We start from the raw sequence: 19,526 nt of genomic DNA, 5'->3' as shown, positions 1-19,526 counted from the left end.
CGAAATCATTTACAATATATATATATATATTTCCTTCAGCAGGACTCAGGCCTAAACCCTGATCCATGTTTGATCTTTTGTTGACTAGCATGATGGATCTAACTTGTTTGAACCATTAAGGCAGTGAGCTATGATTAAAGAGATGCACTGTTATCAAGCTAGTCACTGGTTGCCATCTGCCCTTGAGTTTTCATCCAAACTCTTCAGCTCCAGCTTTCACTCAAGCTGAATACCAAATCAAAATGCCTCTGGGCTCTTTTTAAGATTTAAGGAGCCATACATCTCTCCAAGAAAATTTCTTGTTTGTAAGTCAAATATTAAAAGACTATCTTGGAGGCACAAAATTAGCATTGTTAATGTCTAGCTATTAGCAAGATAAAGGTGAAGATACCTATCAAATGCCACATGTCATAGGGTCCAAAGGACCAGCAGGTAATTTTGTTTCCTATAAGTTCCACAGTTCACTATTATCAGAAGTTGAATATTAGAAAAACAAAACTAGAAAAGTCAAGACAAGAACTACCTGCTTTAAGAATTCATAGACCTAACATATCACCAGGCCAGAATCTAGGAGATAATGGAAATCCAGAGATAGAAGCTTGGTATTTGGGGTCATTTCCCCTGGAAATTGGCAAAGACTAAGTAACAATTTCAGTAACTTGCAGAACTAGGGAGCCAAATGTTGCTATTCAAATCTGCTTGAGTGAGGTCCTTGAAGAGTTGAGTTTGGGAGTAATGAATGAATCATTCTTTTAGGAATGGCAGGCTAATTTCACATGTCATAGTATCACCCCTTAAACAGGATTAAGATGTACCTAGCAGAAACAAGAAAATCCTCTATAAAAGAATATTATAGGCCAAAACATGTACAATTTCTTAAATATATGATAAGCACACACCAAAAATCCTGCACTTAAGAGACCAGAAAAGCAAGACCCACAAGAATTCTAGACAGTGGATTGTTAACAACTATGCTCACCATATTAAATAAAAGATCTGAGAATATCAGTAGGTTGGGTGTAAACCATAAAAAGAAACAATGGGGTGGGGGTAAGGGTAGGGAGGGAGAATAAATTCCAGAGTTGAAAAAAAGTAAAATGAACTCAATTGGTGGGTATAACATCAGATTACCCCTAATTAATGAGTAATGTGAATCAGTACAACATATAATAAAGAGGCAAAAGGAGAGTGAATAGGGCAGTAGTATTTAGATGATTTAGAACTAAGAAAAGCAAGAGGCTATAAAGTTAAAAGGTCAACAAATCAAATGTAGAATACATTTTAAAAGGATGAAAAAGATGTATCACCTAAACATAAGAATGCTGATGTAACAATATTAATAAAAAATATTACAGAGAACCTCCCTGGTGGCGCAAGGGGTTAAGAAGCAACCTATGAAGCTATCCCGCAGCCACCGCAGCACGAGTTCGATCCCCAGCCAGGGAGCAAACCACATGGCGCAGCAGACCTCCTGACTTGCCCGCTGTTCCCCACTCTGTCTTTGGTGGGAACTCTCACCATCCCCCCTGCACCTCTGGCCTGTACCCCAGTTCTTGTATGCATAAATAAATCTTTAACAAAAAAAAAAATTACAGAAAATAAAGTGACATGTCCAAAAATTGAAAGCTCAATATACTAAAACTTAAAAGTATATATACCTAAAATGGGTTTCAAAACATAAAAACTGACAGTTCAAAGAATAGGCAAGTCTGTAAAAGTGTAGGAGTTTAAGACACCTTTCTTTGTAAATAACAAGCTCTCAAGCAAGATTATGTGTATCCTCTCTTACACACATATGTTGGGCAACAGTGCAAATTTTTTTTTTTGAAGATTTATTAATTTATACAAGCACTGGGTGCAGTCAGAAGCGCAGGAGGGTGAGCGAATTCACCAGAACCAGAGCAGGGAGCAGAACAGGCAGACTGACGAAGTACACTGCTGAGGGGAGCAGCGGGCAGCAGGAGAGGTCTGTGCACCATGTGGGACCCTTGCCGGTGGCCGGGGATTGAACTGGCGCTGCAGAGGCTGTGGGCAGCTTCGCAGCCTGGCATTCAACCACTGTGCCACAGGGGAGGCCCAACAGTGCAAATTTCAACCATTTTCACATTATCTGACTACAAAGCAATTAAGGAAAATTAGAAAACCACATCTTAGAATCAACGTAGCTACATCTAAATAACTTATGGCTCAAGAAAAGTACAACAGAAATTAAAATATAAACTGAATGATACTTCATTCACTTCCAAACTTGTGACCTAGTATTTAAACTCTGCTTGTAGCAAATTTATAAATTAAAGGGAAAAAGAAATCAGTACATTAAGTTAAAAAGATTATCTCCACTCAAAGGCAATAGAAGAAAATTAGCACAAATAAATGAAATAATGCAGAAAATGTTTGAAAGGAAAAAAAATAAGCTGATAAAAGCTGCAGAGGAAAATGAGGTAGGGTAACAGGAATCAGATAGGAATGCAAGGAGAAAAAAAAAAAAGCCAACTTCAGGAATGAAAAGGACATTAACTATCGACTCTACAGACATTAAAATAATCTAGTGATGCTATGATTTTTATATTCACCTATCTGAAAATTTTGATGAATTTTTTTGGAAAACACAACTGGCATACCAAACCTGACATGAAGAATTAACAGTAAACAAATAATCCTGTGTCTGTAAAGTCAATAATCTAATTAGGAAAATCTAGATTTAAATGGTTTCACCGGCAAATTCTATCAAACATGGATTATCACTCCAGGAATGCAAATTTTGTTAGACACTGAACAGGCTTTTTTGCAACTCACTACATTAAAGAATAAAAAATCAAGGGCCTCCCCGGTGGCGCAGCAGTTGAGCGCTGGGTTGCGAAGCTGCCCGCGGCCTCCGTGACGCCGGTTCGATCCCCGGCTGCTCCCCGGCCACCAGAGGCGGGTCCCACATGGCGCGCAGACCTCTCCTGCCGCCCGCTGCTCCCCTCAGCAGTGTACTGTATCAGTCCTTCTGCCTGCTCTGCTCTCCGCTCTGGCTCTGGTGAATTCTCTCACCCTCCCGTGCTTCTGACTGTACCCAGTGCATGTATAAACAAAACAAACAAATAAATAAAAAAACATGCCTCTATAAAAAAAAAATAATCAAAATTATCTTAAAAATACTTGAAAAAACTCAGAAACTCAAAAATCAGGAAAATGTCCTCCATCTGATAAAATATACTTACAGAACAAGCTACAGTATTCGGACTTAAAATAGGGAACAAGACAAGGATGTTACCTTTTCTACATAGCACTACTATACTAGATGTCCCGAACTCATCTAGCAAAAACTAGAAAATGAAACATAACCATTTGAAAGGGAAAAGTAACTCATTACTCAATTACGATGGCATGTCTATAATAGTATGAATAAAATGCTGCAATGAGTTTAACAGATTGAGGACAATTTCAATATACAAAAGCAAATTTTGCATATACTGACAACTGGTAAATATTTTGACAGTATTAAAAATAACATATGGCTTGTAGTAAAACTTATGAAAATGTACAAGACCTATTTAAAACAATAAAATGGAAATTAAAGTGTACTTAGACCTATATAAATGGAAGGATATGATAATTTTTATAAATAGAACTTAGTATTTTATTTTATTTTATTTTTTTTTTATAGAGGCATGTTTTTTATTTATTTGTTTGTTTGTTTGCTTGTTTTCTTTATACATGCACTGGGTACAAGCACGGGAGGGTGAGAGAATTCACCAGAGCCAGAGTGGGAAGCAGAGCAGGCAGAATGACGAAGTACACTGCTGAGGGGAGCAGCGGGCGGCAGGAGAGGTCTGCGCGCCATGTGGGACCCTCCTCCGGTGGCCGGGGAGCAGCCGGGGATCGAACTGGTGCCGCAGAGGCCGCGGGCAGCTTCGCAACCCAGCGCTCAACCGCTGCGCCACCGGGGAGGCCCTAGAACTTAGTATTTTAAAGATGTTAATTTCTCCCTTATTGTAATTTCAATGCCCAATAAAAAGCCTAACAAGGTTTCTTTTTCTTTGGTGTTACCTAAATCCTGGCTCTAAAATTCATATGAAAAAGCAAAGAACCATAAACAACCAAGAGAAGTTTAACATGGTGGTGATGGAGATGTTAACACACCAAGATAACACTATGGAATATACCAGAAATAGGCTCACATCCTTAATTTACTATAAAAAAGACTCACATACTTAATTTACACTTAATTTACAGGAAAAGCATGGTCATTCAATAAATGGTGCATACATTAAGTATACTTATGCAAAAAAGCAAAAAAAAGTTAAAACCCACAAAAAAAATCCCACCACCCCCAAAATTCCAAACAAAACCAATTCATACCACAATCTAGGTGGAATCAAGGCTAAGTACAAAACAATAAATGTTCAAGAATACAAAAGACTATCTTCACATAGATCAGGAAAAGACTTTCACAACATGGCATGAAGACCAACATACAAAGAAATGACTGAAAAATAAGACTACAATAATTCTTACTCAGCTTACAGCTGCATACACAGGATATATGGATAACTACTAATACAATAAACAAAGTAAAATGGACTAGAATCAGCACTTTATCAAAGTAGATTTCCAAATGGCCAACCTTATTTCTAACCTGGAAGAAGCAAACTCAACACAATGAGAAATCATTCACCCAACTGAAAGGCAAATTCAAAGACTGATAACGGCTGATTAGGATGTGGGAGTAGTAAAAACCTACCCAACAAATTCTACTTTACTAGGTAAAAATCCACAAAAATGTATACATATACACTCTTAAGAGAATATAAGACTACTTTTTCTACAGTATCTGCAACACCCTCAAACAGGAAACAATGCAAATGTCTTATCAACAACAGAATGCATGTGTTTGTGTGTGAAGATGTGAGATGGGAGAAAGACGACAATACTACATTATTAATGAAAATATACTTATAACCACATGCAATTTTCTGGATGAATTTCACAAAAACTGAGCAAAAAATATAAAGGCACACTGATTCAATTTATGTAGTCCACAATATATCTCGAGAGAATATTTGGGTACTAAAACCAGAAATCAAAGTAATTTCCACAAATAAGAATGTGATTACCTTCTAGAGGGGAGAGGCAGGCCAGTGACCAGAAGGAACATGCGGAAGCTTCTGGAGTTCTGTTCTCTGGATCTGGGTTGTAGCTACCAAGTTGCTTGTATATTTTATGTTCTTCCTTGCGTTACATCACATAGTAAAACGTTTACTTTAAAAGAAAAGTGGACATCATGACATTACTGATTGCTCGGTCTTATAAAGATTGCTGTTGAGTTCGACATTTATCCATTACTCCACTTACCTTAGTTGAGATTGATGGGTAGCAAAGCAGATGTCTGGTAAAACCCACATCAAGCAGGAACATCACTAGCAAGATGAGAATTCTAGAAATTGGTTGCACTACACAGAATGTGAGTATTGTTAATACTGAATATACATTTAAAATGGTTAAGATGGTAAATTTTGTGTATTTTACAAAATTTTTTTAAAAAGTTGCTTCAAAAGTAGCAGCTCCCAATTTTGTTATCTATGGCTTCTTAATCATTAAAAAAAACAAAACAAAACAATGCTCTATAGGATGCTTTTATACTATCTAGTCCTTCGGCCGCTTGGATCATGGGACTTGAAGCAAAATCATAAATGCAAACTCATGTAAGAATTTAAACTTGAAGCTGACTTGCTGCCTTATTTATACCTCAAAATACTCAGTTGTTAAATTTTAAGATGTGGAACAAAACCAAAAGCTGTTTTATGATCTGAAACTTCATGATCTTTATTACCTCCTCTTTCACATCTCCCATGTCCATGATGTAGTATTAGTGATCACAAATGAAACAAATTTAGAGATCTAAAGAAAATTCTGAGCCAATTATCATATATTCCAATATACTGAAACTCTTTCATTTCACTTTTCTGCTATCAGGTTCCCTAACCTAAGAAAGGTGATGGACATATCTATTTTTAATGAAAAAATTTTACAATGAACACTTGACTGATAATCACTTTATGGTGCAGAGCTTTTGTCAAAGTACCTTATTCAAGTGGAGCTAAAATTCCTCTACTTCGAGGTGTCATCCCTTTTACTCCCCCATAAAGTAAAATGTGATTTTTCATTCTAAGGTAAGAAGGCAGCAAAATAAACAGTAGCTTAAGTTTAATTAATCTGGCAGCTCTCTTGCCTGCCTGTAACTAGGCAGGTGCCTCTCCTTCCTCCTTTTCCTAATAAACCTATCTTTTAAAAATGTGAAAAAAAGAAAAAAAAAAAAAAAAAAGGTTAACTGACCTAGCCCTTCTTCTCTACACATACCATCTAAAATCTTGGTAGAAATGAATGGGGAAGGATGTGTTCAGTACACTCTGTAACTCCTTTCAAAAATAGGTTTGTGAAAATAACAACACTTAACACAAAATTTGAATTAACTTTATTTCCCCTACAGTCAACAACTTCTCTGCATTGAATTTTAAAGCAACAAAGTAAAACAAAATCCCCCAAATGACAAGGTATCAGAAATCCAGATTTAGTTACACTTTATTTGTGAAAATGTTCAGCTATTTTATTGGTCTGTAAAAGAACCATCATCTGGGTCGAAAATGAATTCTATAAATCAAAGAATATTCTACACTTTGGAAAAGAAAATCAGCAGTAACATTCTCACTGAATATTGGAAATTACATTTTTCTTCATAAAAGGTACATACTATTCTGCACTTTTCCACCAAAAGCAGTGGTGTAAGTTATGCTTGTTTATATATATATATATATATAAAAAAAAAGATATCCTGTGGCAGGAAAAACCTTTTCTCTCTCACTTTTACTAAACAACTGGAGAAAATTTTCAAGTCTATATAAAGTTGCCTATAAGCTGGAAAGTGAACACGTTCAATCTCCATTTATATTTTAGTGCATTTTTTTGACAATTGTCACATTTTTAATAAAAGTAAGAAAATGCATATAGCATTAAAGAGTGTTTCATCAAATGCTTAAGGGTTTATTAAAAAATATGGAGCAGAGGACAAAATCATTGTGATAGATGAAACTTTAAAATGAGAGACATCTAGGCAAAGTTTACGAATCCTTTGTCATTTTGAACTCAGAAATAAACTTCAAAAAGGGTTTTTTCCCCTCAATCTTTTGCATGTAAACATAGTGCTAACCTCAGTACTAAGATAACAAACCCCATTTTGCTAAGCAACATCCTATGCAGTTGCCATGATTTCCAAAGGATATAAATTTAGCCCTTGAATGAACTATGTATGAAATCTGCTTTAAGTACCTGATGAAAACAACTGCTAACAGCAGCAATAATGTGTCAACATAAACAGCTATTTAAATCAGTTAGTTACTCAGAGGTCCATCTTTGAAACAGCAGCTTCTTCTTAAAACATAACAGTAAGCAATAGAGAATGTACATTTGATGAAACAGCCTTTGCACTGGAGAAACATGAAAATAAATATAGTTCAAGGAAGTAAAATTACTTTTCTAATACTAATACCTCTTTCTCAGATCTGTGCTAGTTTACTGTTTGCAAGAAGATCGCATCACATTTTGTCAATTGTATTTTACATATTGCTATTTGGGTAATTCAAATAAAATACAGGTCTTGGAAAAGAATGAAAACATTGACAAGTATGCATGTGCCAGGGACCAAATTAGAGGGTTCTTTGGTGCAATTCGTCCAAATTCTCAGATTTGAAGGAGTATGTACCAATAAAAAAAATCTGCTAGACAGCAGTGCTCCGTCTTGCTTCACATTACAAATCGCAAACAGCTGTTCTCAATAAACCAATTTATTTTTTAAATCAGGCATTGCCAGAAAATTGTAACGTTAACCTGGACCAGTGATGGTTCTGTACCCTCAAGTCGCTGTGAAACATGACATGAGCTAAAGGCAAAGACCGGTTCTCACAAGGACAACTGCTTCAAGTTAGAAACCAGAACAGTGTATTTAAACAGTCTTCTTAGATATTTTCTTGCCTTTCTTAAAAACTAGTTTATTTTTAATGTAGCCACGCTTCCTTTTTGTAGTCTAAAAGGAAAATAGAACACACAGTATTAGTTGCAGGGTTCTTTCTTGTAGATTCTCTCTCTCAAATACACACACGCACACTCTCTCTCTCTCTCTCTCTCTCTACACTAGTGTGTGAAGGTCATCTTAAGTTCTTGGCTCTTCTAGGCTGGACTCTGAATAGTTAATGAGCATCATGAACTGTTCGACGCTGAGAGAGTCAAGATGAATTGAACTAGTTTTAGATGAAAGGTCCCCCAGGTGAAGGAAATCTCATGTCCCCTTCTCAACCTCTAAACTCTTAGTGTAATAATTATATTTCCAGGCATTACAGAATATAACACCAAATTGATCAGAAAATGTTAATGTAACCTCTGGCTTAGCCTCCAATGATTAGCTAGCTGTGTTTTAGAAATAGAAATTATGTTAGTAGTTTCTGGATTCCTAGTTTGCTTCTCTGTGAAATGAGAATGATTGTACCTATCTACAAACGAAAGGTAAATAAAATTACTTGGCACATTCTCCAATTTAAGTGGGAAAGTATGCACTTTAACATGACAACAATAAAAGGAAAACACCTGTTTTACGATCATTTAAAAATAATTGTCTTAACACTTTAGGATTCCACTAAAAATTTTTCAGCAGATGTTTTCTGGTATAAGAAACTATTATAGAAGTGGTGGCAGAAATTACTTTGTTTGCAATGTTACATTGGAATCCTATAAAATAAACCATAAATCATTTCTGTCAATTTGACATTCCCATAGATATTGAAAAAAGTCAATAGTTTTTGACATCAAATAATTTACTGCACCATCAAAGCAGTGGATTAGCAGAGACTGAAGACTCAGAGGTTGACCATTCAATTCAGTTTTTACATTTAAATACAACTCTTGGATGGAAAGTTTCAGAAACAGCTAAATGCCTTATGATACACTTTTATTTATGCTGTTTAGTTTTAAAACAATTTATAGTGTTTTTTTTTTTTTCCTAATAGGGACAAGAACACAAGGTAAAATGCAATCGTTTCAGGGTAACAAAATTTAGTTACTGTAAACTTGATCACAGTAAATGCTACCTCATTAACTTAAGGCAAAAAGTAAAATATTTCAGGGGTACAAGTTTTAAAAATTCAAATCAGGTCAAGGAGTTTTCTTTACCATTGTTATCTAGAGACTTCAAACAAGACATCTTTTCTATAAGATTTTATAAAATGCCCAGGTCAATGTAAATATGTAACTAATCCCTCAGAGTGTTTCTTCTCTAAAAACATGTGAACCATGCAAAAAATCTTTTCTGCAGCCCTGAACTATAACTCCTAGTACCTCAGCCATGCCAGCTTTGCAGAGGCAGGAAAACTCCCAATGGCTGCTGACTCACACACCTCTAAGCCCCCAAAAGTAAATAACAGAGTAGGGAGATGAAAGTCAACAAAATACATTTCCTCTAGTGCTAGTACAAAAGAGAGAAACCAGAACCTCAAAATCCATGTTTGCTACTAGAAATTATGCTTCAAGTAGCATGTGAGAAAGGCTCATTTTTATTATTACATTTAAAAATAATTAAGATAAATGATTTTTTATTCAGGATTCAACTAACTCATTTTTTATTCAATGAATAATATAATAACAGCTTTCTTAGTACAATGAATAATGTAATGACATCTTTCTTAGTACTAAAAAGGGAACATGAAAATGTAAATTTGCTTTCACTAAAAGATGAGGAACCAATCACAACACCATCAACTTGAGTGTTTGGCACATTTACTTTCACACAGGTTCAGAAAATGATGGCCATAGACATAATTTAAGAGAAATTCTTACATATGGCAATGGCACAAAGTCAAGTCAGGATGCCTCTGGAAAATCTCAGCTTATGATTAACCACTATGTGATCAAGAGTAAATTGTTGCTTGGGATCTGAAATGTTATGTTTGAAAGGAATTCCCCTAGAAGGCTAGCTTGATACTTACTTTATATATACATACATACACACACATACTTATGTTGCTATATATAATATACAGATACATATAAAAGCCAGTGTATAGATCTGGCAAATGGAAATTTATTAGCAATTTTAAGTAATTCTTTTTCACATAAACTAACAACCTTGACTTATCCTTTTATAAACATGAATTCACTTAGCACCTACCTTCTTTGATAAATACTTCTGTTTTGGGAAAATGTTGGTGACTCGAGGTTTGTGGTCTAGTGTCTCCCTGTTATCAGGTGCTTTCACTTTATATATCCTTACAAGCCAGTGTTCTGATGTAAAGGCCTCTTCCAAATGCTTGAATTTAATGTCCTTGTTTCCAATCTCAGCATTACGTGTTCGATCAAAACCTGGTGGTGTACGAAAATCCAACTGCAAAAGTGACATTAGTATTGAATGTTAACCATACTGTATAATGGATTAAAGGTAGCAGATATTATCATCAGAGTGGATGTCTCTCCTTTGGGCTGGGAAAACAGAATCAGAGCAATGTAATATATATCATATAATACATGATATACATGTAAAATTATTATTTTTTGAAGATATATTTATACAAGAACCAGGGTATAGGCCAGATGTGCGGGACGGTGAGAGGATTCACCAGAGACAGAGTGGGGAACAGAACAGGCAGACCATCAAAAACACTGCTGAGGGGAGCAGCCAGGCGAGACAGGAGAGGTCTGCTGTGCCATGTGGGAGTCTTGCTGGCTGGCCGGGATCGAACCCGCGCTGCAGAGGCTGCAGACAGCTTCACAGGGCGGCGATCAACCGCATGCACCACCAGGGAGGCCCTACCTGTAAAATTTTATACCTATAGCATATATAACATATAATACATAACATATAAAAAAATACATTGCTAACCAGACAGGAAGGAATCAGGAAGAGAAAAATTAAATACATAAGAAATAGAATTTCACAGACCCTTTTAAGAGTGGATAAGCAGTCTGTAGTTATAAAAATCAAAACAGTATAATAAAATGCATCAAAGCCCTTTTTATAGGTATGGAGAAAGAATACAGAAGGGAATTCACTGTCTTAGGGCCTTGCACTATCTGTTCTGCTCAGCTTCAGAGTTTTTCAATCTGCTCTTTCAAATAGCTGGTTCCTTTCCATCATTTGGACTTAGCCCATGTACCCTCTCTTCCAGGGAATATTTTCTTGAGATTAGTGATTGAGGAGTCTCTATTCCTTCTCCTTTTACTCCATAGTGTTCTCTGATAAAGTTTCTATTCATTTTTAAAACTACCTGTATCTTTCACCAGAATGTAAGCTGCATGCAGATTTTATCTTATTCAGAGAGTATAGATTTATCTCCCCAGTGTTATTTGCCAAGAAAAATGCTAAAGTCAGCAATGATACTACTTCTAAAAGTAGGGTCTTCAAAGGAAATTTAAAAAGTCAAAAAGGGGAAAAAGGGAGAAAAGACATTTTAAGGAATTCTCAGACTGTTCATGTTGACACACAAATAAGTAAAACTTAATTGAAACTTAAAAAGAAAATAAAAACAAATCCATACCAATGGAGGAATAACTTGTTCCTACATATCTATGAAGTTAACTTTATGTTTCATATATATATATATATATATATATATATATATATATATATATATGTGTGTGTGTGTACACACACACACAACTTTTGAGTATGCAAGGCATCAAAATAAACGCATTATCAGGAAGGATGGCTTACAACTATTGATAAAGCTTTGACACAAAAAAAGTCCTTTGATGCCATCACCGCCATCTTTACACTACAGAAGTCCCTTCTGTTCTTTCTGTTCAATGGTGAATAGAAAACTAATCTTTGATGCATTTTCTGCAGTGGTTAATTATTATGGCTTAAGTGTTTCCTTCTTAGCATGAGTTTAGTGAACAGGCAGTGTGACCTTCCAAAGAAATCTAAGCACAAACAAAAACTTAAGTCCAGCAGTAATATTACTGTGTTTTTTATGCTACCTGCAGAGTAATTCCAAATGAATAATGAGGAAACATTATCATGATTTCTGGGATTTATATAAAATTCAACAATTTTCCCTCTGCCTTCTAATATAAGCTTAACCAGAAAGCAATTGTAATCAGCAAATTTTCACTGCACTCTTAGTATGAAGTTATAACTTAGTATTACAGTTACACAATCTAAGAGTGATAAAGAACCAGAGATACCAAGTCATCAGTCCAACCCATATTATGTACAGAAAACAAAAACAAGTCCAGGGAAGATGTGTGCGGCAGGCTGCGCTACCCATGCTGTCTCTTGACAAGGACGGGCATTGGGGGAGACTCCCGAGAAGAGGGGAGTTTCTGTGCTCCCCAGAAGAGGGAAGATGTACTTGCCAGAAGAGGGGAGTTCTTACACTTCCCAAGAAGATCTGAACTAGGGAGTCTCCATGGCAACGCTTGATAATGCTCTCCTCTTTGTTCTTGGTTAATGCTGAAGTTAGTTATTAAATGGCATGTGTAAACCCAATTTGGACCTAAACGTTAATTGATTTATTGTTCTTACACTTGAATCAGTATCAAAGAAAGTACAAAATGCTAAAGGGATAGTTAAGAAAGAAATGTTTTGGCCCTGAGAACTATGGAGAACAAGCTGCCCTGAGCCAGCTGTACTTGGAAACCATAGCCTAACCTGGGGGGTACCTGTTTGCGGCAACAGTACATCTCCTGGTGTATGAGAAAAGTTAACAGTTCGCAGATTAGGTGGAGGTTAGGTATTTCTAGTTAAAAGATTTCTGTAGAACTAAAGAGTATTGATGAGCTACTTTAGATCACTTTGAAGTAACTGATAAATAGATTAATTAAGTGCTAGAGTATGGGTTGATTTTAGTAATATAGCATAACAATGGACTTTCATGTCCACTCCAAAATTAGGATGGCTTGACAGGATGACTGATTGTTACTGAACATTGTACTGTCTTAGACAATTGATTATGCTAGAAAATGAGTTGTACCAAGGAGAGTAATTGTCCCTGTTGTTTTTCTTAATCAGATTAATCCTTTTGTAGTATGAGATCAAGAGGGTCTTTGTATGTTCATGAGAAAATATCTAATGATTGTCTCTGTTCTGCTTTGATGCTTATGCTGATGTAATCTCACCACTCGCCTTAAGGTATAAATAAAGACCTGCTGAGACCCTCAGTAGGAGATACTTGCACCAGAGAGAGTGTCAGTGTCTCCTCACTACCTCATCTACCTCACTCCACTTCCCCTCAGCCCTCCGAAAAAATTTCACCGACGCCGTCCTCTCCTTTCTGAGATCCCTGACACGACTTCTAGCTGGAGCTGGTCTCCAGCAGATGTGATTTGTATAAGGGTTACCTGACCTGGCAAGAACCAGGTGTTATTACAGTAAGTCCATTATCTGTTCATTTTGCCACCATGCCTCTTGGCACATTCATTTTGTGGACCTATCAGCTTTGTACCACATCTTTCTCATTTTCTAGGAAACTCTGACCCAGATAGTACTAACTCTCTGTGGCAACAGAGAATATCTGACTATCAGAAGTGACTGTATAAATTTCAACTCTCTGATTTCAAGTCTTCCCCCACCAAGAAGCAAAGTAACCTACCTAGGACCACACTGTTTCCTAGCTGGTAGGTCTTGACCCTGGAGAATAATGTTTTGCAAAAAAATCATGAGGCCAAAAGCAGGGATGGCAAACAAAGGCTGGGTTTGAGCCTGGTATTAATTACTATTTTGAAAAGAAATCTTTGATCCAAAAATTTTTCCACAGAAGTTGCAGAAATTTAAATTTAATGTCCAGTCCCCCATCCCCTCCAAAAAAGAATCTCTTGATAAGTACATTTTCCTTTAGCACACAACAAAAACATCTTATCTTGTTTTCTAGAGGCAAAAATTTAAATACTTTTGAATAAAAATAGAAAAACAAATGTAACTAACCTGCATTTCTCCGAATCTGTAGTATGACATTTTATACATAAGGCAATTCAACAAAGTGGGGGATCCTGCTTTGTCTACACGGAATTCTCCTTGTGGGGTGAAATAATCACTTTCCTATAAGGAAACCAGAAGTTTGTGTCACCATCAATTTAACACATTCAAAGCTACAGGTTCCCCTTTTGCCCTAAAGAACCAGCTTTTGAGTTATCCTCATAAAACAAAACTATGGTAAGAGATTAATTTATAAATTTAATATGAACCCTAAATAATAGAACTGTCATGGGTTTTTTCAAATCTGAGTCTAGAAAAAATTTATAAAAATAGATTTGTGGTAATGAGGATAATGTGTGTATGTGTGTGTATGTGTGTGTATATATATATATATATATATATATATACACACAAAGATACTGATTTTATAGGCTGTACACCTGTATATGCCTACATGAACCTATATAGTATTATAAACCAATGTTACTTCAATTAAAAAAATGCACATCAAGAGTATCTGACAAAACACATACAAAAAAGAATAGTAATCCTTGGGGTGAGGGAGGGCAATAAAGTCCAGCAGCTTTTAAATCATGTTATAAAACCTCACTAACTGAAAAGGAATGGCGCAGATGCCATGGTTAATATCAGGTAGGCTGGCTTTCTCATTCTGCCCCATCCTCACACCCATTACCTCGTTTTAGAGTTTTCCTAAATGGTCTTTATTTTCCCATATGAACTCTAAAATGAGTTCTTTAGTTGGGGAGAGAAATGTTTAGAAAACTTCTGTTGCAGTTTTATGGGGGAATCTCTTCAAATTTATAAATTAACCTCTCAGAAGGCAAACTTGCCATATTTAGGAATTTATCCTACAGAAATACTTGTTTATGGGTAAACAACAGATACGAAGTCATGAGATGAAAAAGTAAAAATCACCTAACTGTCCATCAATAGCAGATGCAACAACAGAACACACTGCAGATGTGAAAGAATGAAGGTGGCTCTTTATTGTACATGGAAAGATCGCCAAGATATATTAAAAAAAAAACAACTGGGATATGTATTTACTAGTTTTAAAAAAGGATCATAAATAATAACAGAGACTTCTGGGGACAGATTCATTGTATATTTTATTTTTGAACCATGTGAATATACTAACTATTCACAAAGCTTAAAAATACCACCTTTAAACATAAAAATTTAGAGATTTAGGATTTCTCTAAATATTAATGTTAAAAACATATCTGGACTTAACACATCCCAGTTTTAATACTGCTAAAGCAAATCCAAAAATGAAAATCACATTCTAGGAAAATCAAATTAAGATTAACTTAATATAAGGAAATGATGTTTATCACAGGTAAAAGAAAATACAGCATTTACATTTAAAGAGGATATCAGGGGCTTTATCATCCCTCTCATATGACACACATACTCAGATTCCCAAAAGATTCTTTTATTCTGGATCAGCAGTGAACCTTACCCTCATTTTTGGGTCTTCATCAGGCAAACCACAATTTTAGTTGCCCATCCTCGTAAGTTACAATTGTGTAGAAGAAATACAATAGGATCTACCTACTAATATGTGATTTCATGATGAGAACAGACATAGATATTTCAGGGTAGGATTTCTGGAGAGGTGACAAATCTGTGGTAGGGAAGGTATTCCAAGATTATACATGTATGTGTCAGGTAAGTCAAGGAAAGAAAGTACAAGGCAAGCTTCACAAGGCAGAGTAGATTATACAAGTAGAGTAGATGAAATCTAGTAGAGGAACAAGAGGCCAGAGTAAATGAAGGCTAAGTATTAAAAGGTTTTCATTCCAAGTTATGGAGTTTGGATTTTATACCAGTGCATCATTACAGAGATTATTTGGTTACTGTCATCTATCAGTACTACAAATTCTTGTAAGAGCTCTGCAAGTGAATTATTGCAGACATCCTCATTAGTCGTAACCTGAGGTTGCCTTAAGCCCCATTATAACATATGAAACTTGAACAAGACCTAGTGTTTGAAGCATCTAACGCCGACTGACCAGAGATTACTTTGTTCACAGCACCAAGCCGGGAATGGCAGTTTCAATTCTAACTCATGTTTGTCTGGTTTCAGGGCCTTTTTCCTTAATCCACTGAAGGCTTTTAAGCTGTAAAGTTACATCACTCATGTGATGCTAGATCAGGAACAGACAATTTCAAGGTTAGTGCTCTATTTCAGGCTATAAGGATAAGTAAAAGGCTGTGAAAGAGTAAAATCAAGAGTCATGACAAGGGATTGCTTCACAGGGGAGAATGAAAATAGCATGTATGAATTTTAAAAGTTTTAAATCTGGAAAATGCCTACAGTGTCTATAATAAATATTAAAGTCAGGATAAGGGACTAATTTGTGAGCAGCATGATGAAAACAACTATGATGCAATTAGCAAGAAAATTATTGTGGGCTGGAAAGATCGTTTCTTACCCGAATGTCTTTTGGGTGTTCCCCTTCAGCTATCCTAACCATCCAGAGAAACTTGTTGATGTCGTCACCAGAATAGCCAATCACTCCTCCAAAAATAACCAACACATAATCTACATCCAGAGTTCTCATGATTTTATAGGCTGCTGTTTCATTTGAAGACATAGCTTTTCCCACCTACAGAATAAAGCAATGATAATGTGAGTACTCAATCCTATATATGCTAAATATAAAAATGTGTATGTCTCAAGACAGAATGTAATCCTAGAGCTTGATTTACATGGGCTTACATGATATTCTTTTATGTAGTAATCACTAGATATGAATTCAAGAAATTATCAGCATCTCACTTTACCAAATCATAGCAAAAATGCCAATACTAGAATACATTTCTATTATTTTGCTAATGATTAAGTCTTACGAAATTAACATTAAAAGCAGGCAAGTTTAAAAGAAACAATTTCTTACAACCTTGTGTCAGGAGTGACCAGTGATTTAGCTAGCACAAATACACGTTACCAGATATATGATCAATAGCTACAACATGAATAGGAATAGAACTCATTTAGTTAGCATTTATTCAAAATCTTTAAAGAACAGAGAAGTGACTACCTTAATTTATGTAAATTAGGTATTAGAATTTGCATGTCCATAAAATACAGTATATTTACTTTACAAATTTCCAAATTTTCTCACAAGTCAAATGTAGTAATTTAAAATTTTCAGATCTTGGCTAATTCCCCAGTGAGCTAAAGACATGAGATCAGTCTACAATTCTGAATGATAGCTAAATACTATTCTTACAAACAAAATAAATAAGCATACTTTGAACTCATTTTACTGAGTAAATGTGTGAAGAGGTAATTGAGAATTCAGCAAGTAAAGAATACTTTCATTAACATTATCCTTATTAAACTAAAAGTGTGGCTGCTAATCAGTAAATAAAAATTAGCAATTTTTGATCATATGTTTATCAAATTCTTACCAGTGCTATGTGGCTGTTATTCCAGGTATTATTATCCACCAAAGTAGTTCTATTAGCCATTCCAGCTATCTGATAGCCATAATCCCACCAAGACATCACTCGAGCATGTTCATCTGTATTTTGCCTTAGCCAAAAGTAAGCTTCTCTGAAATCATCTAAAATATTCCTGGTGCTAAAAATAAACACAGTTTTCTTTTCAATAAGATCTTGCTAACATGAAAGGGGTAACAAAATTTTGAGGTGCTAAGCCACTGAATAATTTTAACATCTTAAGGATGGGAGTTAAAAGCCCCAACAATGGGTGACCCCCCCCCCAAAAAAAAATCAGTGAAGAGTTACACTAGTACTTCTTAAACTTTAATATGCAAACAAATCACATGGATATCTTATAAAAAAACAGCTTCTGTTTAAGCAGTTCTGGTGTGGGATCTGATAATCTGCAAATCTTACATGCACCCAAATAAAGCAGAAGCTGGGGGAAGATGAAGAGGCAATATATAAATCAGCTATCCTTGAATATTCATTGCATCATAATCACCTGGAGAGCACTAAATTATAGATTGCTGAGTCCCACTCCTAGGTTTCTGATTCAGTAGACTTGGGTGGGATCAAGAATTTGTATTTCTAACAAGATTCCTGGTTATGATGCGCAAGGACAACACAGAGAAAAACTCAAACATTTTGAGAAAAAAAAATTCATAATGCACATGATTACGGATGCAGATATTCTGGGAAAGAGCATGCCTTATGATTATTACCCACCTTCACCAAAGGGGGAGGACATGGCGTGGGGTTGGGGAAGTCCACAAGAAAAATGTTAGATTCAAATGCAGAGTCTTATAAACATCATTCTCTTTGAATTCTATCTTTTCAGACAGGAAAAAAGGATAGGTATAGAATCCTTTTGTAGTCAAGTTATTTTCTTACCCATCATGATTGTAAGAGGCCAGGACCACACTTGGACTAGAATAGGCATTGCTTGTGACCCAGGTACAGTGAACTGCAAACATCATCAACAGCATCAGCATCAACATGGTGACAATGCTTTTTATATTAGGGCCTAATCCCTCTTCAGTTTTTTCCTGTTCAGTTACATGCTTCCTCACTTTACCTGCCTAAAGATATAAAAAACTGGTTAGGCAAATATATTGTTTGACTTGCTTCATCAAGACAACCAGAGAAAAAGTAGTTAATCTATTAATTTCTTTGAGAAGAAAAATGTATAGCCACTGGGTATTCATTCCTTTGTGGGAAGTACAGTATTTCCAAAAATCATCAATGTAGATTAAGTTAAATGTGAATAAGAAAGCTGCCTGTAAATATACCCAAACCAGGAGCCAATCAAAAGCAACATATCTTCAGCAAGAAGTTGCTTTGAAACAAAACTGTCCTTATGTTTTAAATTTATATACAAAGGAGTTAACCAAATGGCCTCATCCTGGCAATTCTTTAATACAATCTGAACTCCTCATACTGAAAATGGCAATGTACACGTATAATTCAGATTATACAGGACTTTAGTATAGGAAAAAAAATGCATTATCAGAACCAGTCTTCCTTCTAAACACCTAAAGACTTCTTAAGATTTTATTTTTGAAACAACAACAAAAGCCCAGTCACAAAGCCTTGGCAGTCACAAAGTCCACTACAAGGTTAAATCACAAAACAAAACCACTATAGACACAAAAGCAATTATGTGGTTTATTAATACAAATGTTATGAATTATATTGTTATGAAATTATACTGGCAGGAAAGAATTTCAAAGTTAGCACTTACAGGAAAATTTCATTGCTTATTGATAACTTAAAAACCTAGCAAAATCAAATCGGCAAAATTTACTATGTTATTTAAGACACCTGCTCTAATTCTTCCAAGTCTTTTCCACTCTAGCACCAAACATCATCTGAGTGGTTCAAAGTAAATCACAGTATACTGGTCAATCACTTGTTACCAACAAATTGGAGGTTTTTTGTTTTTTTTTTTAGATATTGTATTTTACGATGCAATCAACTATCAAACTTTCAAAATGCAAACTTCAAGGATAAGTACTTGTGCACACTGTTAGAATTTATATAATTATGGAGAGCACCAGATTTTTCCTCTTAAAAAATGGAGCGGTTTTAGATAAAACCTGACCAAAAAGAA

The 19,526-nt window shown here is 35.5% G+C and overlaps 1 protein-coding gene across 1 annotated transcript in view; it reads right to left on the bottom strand.

Moving 5' to 3' along the window:
• Positions 1-7,813: 7,813 nt before the first annotated feature.
• Positions 7,814-19,526, bottom strand: part of STT3B (STT3 oligosaccharyltransferase complex catalytic subunit B) — a 74,263-nt gene continuing 62,550 nt past the window's right edge. Inside the window, exons 11-16 of the mRNA XM_037525643.2 lie at positions 18,308-18,495; positions 17,381-17,552; positions 16,399-16,572; positions 13,949-14,062; positions 10,199-10,411; positions 7,814-8,065 (exon numbers count right to left, since the gene is read on the bottom strand). Of these exons, the coding sequence (XP_037381540.1) occupies positions 7,985-8,065; positions 10,199-10,411; positions 13,949-14,062; positions 16,399-16,572; positions 17,381-17,552; positions 18,308-18,495 (942 nt within the window). The 3' untranslated portion in view covers positions 7,814-7,984. The remainder of the gene's footprint in view (positions 8,066-10,198; positions 10,412-13,948; positions 14,063-16,398; positions 16,573-17,380; positions 17,553-18,307; positions 18,496-19,526) is intronic.

Source organism: Talpa occidentalis, unplaced genomic scaffold (assembly GCF_014898055.3).
Source record: "Talpa occidentalis isolate TD23 unplaced genomic scaffold, MPIMG_talOcc4v2.1 talOcc4.10, whole genome shotgun sequence".
NCBI classification, from domain to species: Eukaryota; Metazoa; Chordata; class Mammalia; order Eulipotyphla; family Talpidae; genus Talpa; species Talpa occidentalis.
This window is presented reverse-complemented; position numbering and strand designations above follow the sequence as displayed.